The sequence below is a fragment of the Oncorhynchus tshawytscha genome, linkage group LG16 (genome assembly GCF_018296145.1).
Source record: "Oncorhynchus tshawytscha isolate Ot180627B linkage group LG16, Otsh_v2.0, whole genome shotgun sequence".
Classification (NCBI taxonomy): domain Eukaryota; kingdom Metazoa; phylum Chordata; class Actinopteri; order Salmoniformes; family Salmonidae; genus Oncorhynchus; species Oncorhynchus tshawytscha.
Genome location: NC_056444.1, coordinates 74,311,669 through 74,319,421, shown reverse-complemented (window position 1 = coordinate 74,319,421; position 7,753 = coordinate 74,311,669). Strand labels below are relative to the sequence as shown.

Here is a 7,753-nt window from a genome sequence, read left to right as displayed (position 1 = left end):
TGACACAGTTTACTGACAAACATATAGCCTTGATGATTTACCAATGGTCGATCGTATCATTATTTGTATTCCTAAGAAATGTGCATTTGTGTCTGCATTGCCATACCAATGTTAGTCGAAAAAAATATGATATTAAAACAAATGTAGACATGGTCAATAGTGTGTTAACCACTCCTGTGAATATGCAAGTCTGAATATGCATTTTAATCGTCATGCAGCCAAAACATTTTCCACTCTGACTCTAAAAGAGATTATTGTATGGAACATTGCATTTGTTAGTGAAACCAGCACACTGTCACGCATTGAAGCGAATGAAATATGATGCAATATGTTGACTTTAGTATAAATATAAAAATGCCTAGACCTGCATATTCATTTATTATAATAACATGTTTTTTTCCTCACGCTCAGTAATTAAATGTTCCTTTACATTTAAGTAATTTAGCAGACGCTCTTGTCCAGAGCAATAATGGTTAATTGGCTTGCTCAAGGTTATATTCACATACTTTTGACTTTGTCCGCTCGGGGATTCGAACTAGTAACCTTTCAGTTAACGGTCCAACGCTCTAACCACTAGAGTACCTGCGGCTACTTCAGGTTAATGTTTTCCAGTGTCGGCCAAACTTTGCAGGTTGTTTTCATTTCCCCTTCTTCGTCTAAGGTTTCCAACCTCCCCTTTAAAGATGTTCGCGTATGTGACTTCAGCCAATGATAGGACCCTGTATTCCCCAGAAAGAAGCGATGAAATTTGAGCTGCTAGTTGTTTATAGGGATGTTCTCCCCCCACTCACAAGCCTCAATCTCTTCGGGCTGGTTAGCATATCACGTGTCAGAACCATAACGAACTGGACACACGGGGTCATGGTTGCGCATGCGCTCGCGTAATATGTAGTTGGAAATGAGGTGTCCGTCTTGGAGTAGTCGACTTTTAAAAAGCATCCGCAACCCCTGATATGACAACTTCACTGGTTCTGCATCCACGCTGGGCGGACACCTTGATGTACGTTTATGAAAAAAGCCCGAATGAAAATAATCCGAATAAAAACCAAACAATGGAGGGATTGAGCGGGAATTGCCCGGCGACCCATTGCAGGGACCTAATGTCGCACCCTGGGTTGGGGCGACATTCGGGCACTATAGCGACCCATCAGGGCTCTATGTACTCGGATATATCTTCCCCAGACACCGGCCGACAGTGTCCTGCTCCCCAAACCTCCTCCAGTCCATCTCTGAGCTACGGTTATCCGTTTGGAAACCCTTATTACGGTTGTAGGTTATCTCACTCGCACAACGTGAACTTGCAGCAGAAGCCCTGCTCGTACCACCCTGCAGAGAAATATGGCGACCCCACCAGCACCGCTTTGCCCACCGAAGAGCTGTCTAGCAGGGCGAAAGAGTTCGCCTTCTACCCCAGTTTTGCTAGCTCATACCAAGCGGTTCCTGGATATCTAGATATGTCAGTGGTTCCCGGGATCAGCCACCCCGAACCCAGGCACGACGCGTTGATTCCTATGGAGGGCTACCAGCACTGGGCTCTGTCGAATGGCTGGGATGGGCAGGTGTACTGTTCCAAGGAGCAAACACAGTCCACTCATCTTTGGAAATCTTCATTTCCAGGTATGAAATTAAACATTTTTAAAATGTCATAATGCCCCCACCCTTGTTATTACCTATCATTAAATGCAATGGTTTCCTCATCATAACGTTGCCTTATAATTTACCATGGGGCAAACCAAAGCCATGGCTAAGCCTTTATGTCAACTGTTGTGTGTAGAGTTATATATAAACGACAATGTATAGCATCCATTTGATACATTCTGTAGGGACAGCGTAATATTTGTGCAAAATTTCACAGCGTAATGAAAATGACAGTCAGGCATGGTAGGCTATTTTCATCCACTGGGTCCTCTAATACAGGGGGAGTGTTGGCGCGGTTGGCTGGTTATGAGGCTGATCGCTTCAATATGCCAAAATCAATGTCACGTCCTTCAATTTAACTCAACACAATGGTTTGTGCTTTAGTTGAAATCACAGCTGAAAAATCTATCGTCATAGAAAATAGCTTACCCGGTGTGATTTTATGTATCTGGTGATAAACACCATAAACGCGCATTGTAGAAACAAAACAATTCGTCTCAGCTTTGTTATTTACAAGTCACAACATGAATACAATAGTGCTTAAACCAGGTAGTCAGTCATGCAGCGGCATAACAACATACCTTTGCCGCTTGTATTATAAAAGCAAGCTAGGGTACTGTTTGGATTGTGCCAATAAATCTCTGCCGAATCTTTGTCAACAGCGTCCAATGTTTCGCGAGGGCGCGTTTTGCATGTGAGAATCAATATTCCATTCGCCCATGACCAAAGCATCTAATATCTGACTCAAATACTGTGTTACATAAGTATTTCATAAGTATTTATAATTCAATGGCTTTTGGAAAGACAAGCTTTCCTTTTGTATTGGCTACATAGCCTAGTCTGATATTTGATAAAGAAAACACGGTCCATAAGCGTCCAGTATGCTGTTTACACAGTGTTTACTAGAGTGCTTAGTTAACCACAAGGTTTTATCGTCTTGGTGAAATGTGTATTTGCATTTCGGACACGGAGGAGTTGTTGCCCTAGCTAGCTCTCCCCTCACGCCATTTTGCCTCCTTTTCCAGGAGATTCCTCAAAAACACACACGCGGACGACGAGCGCGCGCGCATGACGCACAACACACACGCACAAAACAAACACAAACACAAACACAAAAAAACTCTCTCACACACACACAAAACTCTCTCTCTCTCTCTCTCTCTCTCTCTCTCTCTCTCTCTCTCTCTCTCTCTCTCTCTCTCTCTCTCTCTCTCTCTCTCTCTCACACACACACACACACACACACACACACACACACACACACACACACACACACACACACACGCGTAGCCTATGGGTCTGTTATAGACAACTTTTTGAGCAAGCCAGACAATCCTAACTCATAACTATAGGTAGCTCAAGTCGCATCCCAATTCCCAACTTAAATCAAACGTCAGATGTTATGCAAAAGGTAGAGCGCGTCAACGGGTTCTTGATTAGTAAGTGCTCATCGGATCATCACAGTACAATACCAAACATCTTCAAAGATCCAGGGCATACCTGCATATTTACGCAAAGATATGTCCACTGTTGAAATAAGTATTGTTGATATATTTATATATTTATTTCAAAACCATAAACATTGTGAGTATTATATGAACATCGTTAAGTATTTGGGGGTAACATTGTGTACATCAGCAAGGCTAAACATGTTTTTGTCATAAAAATCTGAAAAAATACGATACTTACATCCTCTTTTCGATGTATACAAGGAGGTATAAACGATGTATCGACCCCCAAGGCCCATTTCTGTGTCGTTCATATCTTTATTACGGATCAAGATTTTTATATTTTGAAGAAATAAAATATTTCACAAATTTGTCATGTATACTGAGTGCCTGTAACTCAAAGAAAATATGTTCTAATACCTCATACACCTCGCGTACCTAGCTAAATATATATAACAATGTGCTTGATATATGCTTGTATTTGAACATCAAGGAGGAAAGCTTATAGATAAAAACGTATACCAATAAAAAAGTAAATACCAATTGTGCGTCCAAAAATATCGTGCGTCATGTTTAAATTTCGCCCATAAATAATTTATTAGGCTGAATCTAATGTCTATGAGGTATTTTTGACATAAAAGGCATCTCCATAACAAACATATTGATACATGAAACACATTTGAATTAATCAGATTAGTGAATAGTGGTGGGAAATGTGTTTGCGTAATACATATCTCCTTTTCTCTCCAGACGTAGTCCCTTTGCAGCCTGAGGTCAGTAACTACCGTCGTGGACGTAAGAAGCGGGTTCCCTACACCAAGCTCCAACTGAAGGAGCTGGAGAAAGAGTACGCTGGCAGCAAGTTCATCACCAAAGACAAGAGAAGACGCATCTCTGCCGGGACCAACCTCTCAGAGCGCCAAGTCACAATTTGGTTCCAGAACCGACGGGTGAAAGAGAAGAAATTTGTCAGTAAATCCAAGACTAGTAATCATATGCATACAACTTGATAGATTCCCGGCCCATTCTACACTGCATCTGATATCCATCCCACCATCTTCCAATCCATGATTTACCTCTTAGCGACAACCAAGCCAGAAGAACACGTCGGCAGTGTATTTCAATTCAATTCCAATGGTCCACACACTCCACGCTACAAACCCTCTTTTTTCGATTTACAGAAAGAAATGCTCTAAAAACTGTGAAAATATTGAGAAATCAGTTCAACTTTGTTTTATATGAATGTACATATATAAATATATAATATTTAAAACGATATTTGTATTTCAAAAAGACACAAGGATTGCGTGTTTTTTTCTCTCAAACCAATCTCACGAGGAATATTGACATTTCCAAGACTTTTCATCAAACAGACAGCCAGATGAAAACAACATATTTTCCTCATGTCATCAACAGAAAGTTAACTGAAATATGGACATAAACTTGTCAGGGAGAACGATAACTTCAATTAACTCGAAATTCTACACAAAAAAAACAATGAGATGTATTTTCTTCAGCCAAGAACTCACAGACTGGGTTTTTGCGGGGGCGAAGGATGATACAGTGGTTCTTTAAAACTGCTCCCGTTCCGGATTTCAGAAGATATATATGTTGTCCCCCTGTCTTTTCTGTCTTTCTTCTTAATAGGGTAAAAGCAAGGCTGCTATTGTTATACATGTACAGTGCAATGCCTTCATTATTTAATGCATATACTCTCGTATGACAGGGCTGTAAATTGGAATGTCTCAAACTCTTTATGTGTTCCTTTATCAGTGAAGGATAATGTCTGTCATGCAACTTGAATGATTGTAAGCAATTAAAGTCCGTGAATATTACACATAAATGCACATTCGTTTTCTTTTGTTTTCTGTTTATAGTGGGCTATATACAGTACAGATCATTAGGAGCTGTTCAGGTGCCTTGGAAGCAGACAGTCTTGTAACTGTATCTCCTGCAGTAGGCTATGTGCACTGTATGTTGGTGTTTTAAACATACTGGTGACATGTTTCATAAAGACATGATGATGATTAACATCATTTCAATATTTTCACCCCGGTCAAACAAGGTTATCTGTTGAAATGTCATGAATTAAATATTGTGGTTCTTTCCTGACGCCTGTAGTAAGTAATCATATCACTCAGTGGAACTTAGTTTGCAGTGCATTCTGTCTGACATCCTCGTGGCCAGTCCAACAAGCAGGACTGACATTGAACAGCCCTGGTATTGACGAACGGTTTGTATAGAAGAGGATATATGTGTATACGTGCTTTGGATAGACATGTATGAAATTGACATGTACGCCTAGGAGATCCATAGGACAAAAATGATTCATATTCAACTGTGTATCCTTTGACGCGTTAACTTAGGATAGGTTGTATAGGTAGGCTTATGTAATAGGCCCACCTAATACAGGCCTGTATAATAAGTTTATATTGCACTGTTGTTTAAGTAGAGAATTAACCTTTCCACAAAGTTTAATGTGGAGGCTTGCAATGTGAGATTACGACGTCTTCTTGGATCTTTCTGATTCTTCCAATTACTTCCTTCTAACTCAACTCAATATAATAGAAATGTCTGCTTACCAGATGTACCAGGACACAGCAACAGTATTCGCAAGCCTCGTGTTCGGTATTGAACAGCAAACGAATAAACGATCAGTGATAGGCTATATTTGGTTTTTCATGCGCACCTACATTTAGATCAAAGCAATGCCTTATACAATTTCTTAATGTCTTCTTACCTTCCTAAAGAAACACAATACCCTGAATAAATCAAATATTCCATAACACACAAACACACACAAAAACACGCACACACAATGTTGATATTTCGACAGCTAGGCTATATTCTTTAAATCCAAGTTCATGCTAAAGTAAAGTACTTCAGTTTCACTAAATCCATAGACTTACAGCAAGTTAATGCATCCACATATGTTTTCCTTGCCCTAGAAATAACGACGCATTCCATAACAGAGGAGACCTTCTCCATGATTTACCCGCAGTTACTCGTGACTCGTGATATTGACTTGCTTTTTCAGGTTGACTACGGGCCTCCGAAATACCTTTTCGTATACTTGAGTAATAGTGTATGTGTCATATATATGTCATATGTTAGCTATAATTTCTCAAGGAATGTAAAGTAAGTATTTTGCGCCTAAAACTGGATATAAACTTGCGTTTAAATTCATTTTGTCGAGTTCTGCTTAAAGTTGGTTCACACGCCCGTATTCCAAGCTATAGAATTCCGTCCAAAGTCCATAACCTATTCATTCTGTAAATGTATTGAAGCAGTGATAGTATCATCGTCTCCGCCATTGTTGGGCCTATTCTATAGAACCAATATACTGTAGATGTTTTTAGATTTTGTTTATTGTTACCAGGCTTATTTCTGGTTTTAAAGGTCACCACACACACACACACACACACACACACACAGAGAGATGGGACCACTCACCAAACATCAAGCAAATAACACTATGCCTTTTTCTCAGTTTCTTGAAACATTACGCACCATTACCCACAGGACTACTTGTGGCCATATGCTTCATTGGTCAACCTGATAATGCTTCTTTGAAATTGTAGTAAGCAAATGCGAAGCGTATAAATAGCGGTGTTTGATGTCTGGGGCACCTCTTTACCCTTGACCGTGACTATGCAGCCAGCCACTTTGACCTTGACATCAGAGCAGCGCGTGAATACTAAACAGGGGGCTGGGCGAATTTAGCAGGGAAGGCCCACGGGTTGTTTGCAGGCAAATAATGTGTTTTTCCCTGTCTAGACAGCTAGACTTAATGACATGCCATAAATACATAAAAAGGGGAAATGCACCGATATCCTACTGGCCTGACCATCTCTGACTGGTGACCAACTCTGAGTGAGCCTTTTCGTTAACATTTGGGTTTCTGTGTCATCGTTTGTGTTAAACAGAGCATACCTTTCTCTCAAAGTGGGTTATTCTCTTCTCTTCTCTCCTCTCTCTCTCTCTCTCTCTCTCTCTCTCTCTCAGCCCCGTGCTACTCAAAACCAACCAATGGTTTCATGCACTCATCATGAAGTGTGCGTGTGTGTTATTGACCACAAAGGACAGGTAGAACGTTGACGTCTCCAAACACCGACGCCTATCTGACTGCAGGGAGCAGCCATGACGTGTCCTGGGCTCGAGACACCGCTAACCTCATGCGCAGCTTCTGTCTGAGAATAAATGAAATATGCCGAAGTGTCGCCCACAGCATACCGATTTAAGGTAATAGCCATTTTCTTATTTAATTTATGCATATTTGGTCAAATGACAGCACATTTTAGACAACTGGTATTCCTTTTTGTGCTAGAAAGTACAACTTTGCTTGGTTCAGCTGCTATAGGCATTGTTATTCATGTGCAATAACAATGCAATCTCTTATCAACTTTGGAAATTTGACTCTTAATATGTCAAAATAGACCGACCAGTTTGCATTGTTGTGTTAGGAAATATAGTTGTATTTGACAAGAGGGGTTTTTAACACATGAAGAATTAATTGGTTCTCTCTGGGGAATGTTTTGGCTATGTTCTAATAATGTTTTGGGTAAGATAAATACTGAAAATAAATGATTGTGGTTTCAGTTTGCAATTGTTAATCTCAAATTCAAAACATATATAGTTATCCATATCATATATAGTTATCCATTCTT

At 40.1% G+C, this 7,753-nt stretch overlaps 1 protein-coding gene across 1 annotated transcript; it reads left to right on the top strand.

Annotated features, from left to right (window-relative positions):
- The first annotated feature begins 612 nt into the window (after window positions 1–612).
- Window positions 613–4,927, top strand: LOC112235476 (homeobox protein Hox-C13a-like). The gene is made up of 2 exons (XM_024403927.1): window positions 613–1,617; window positions 3,837–4,927. The coding sequence occupies exons 1-2, from the start codon at window positions 954–956 to the stop codon at window positions 4,094–4,096; spliced, it is 924 nt and encodes a 307-aa protein (XP_024259695.1). The 5' UTR covers window positions 613–953; the 3' UTR covers window positions 4,097–4,927.
- Window positions 4,928–7,753: the final 2,826 nt, after the last annotated feature.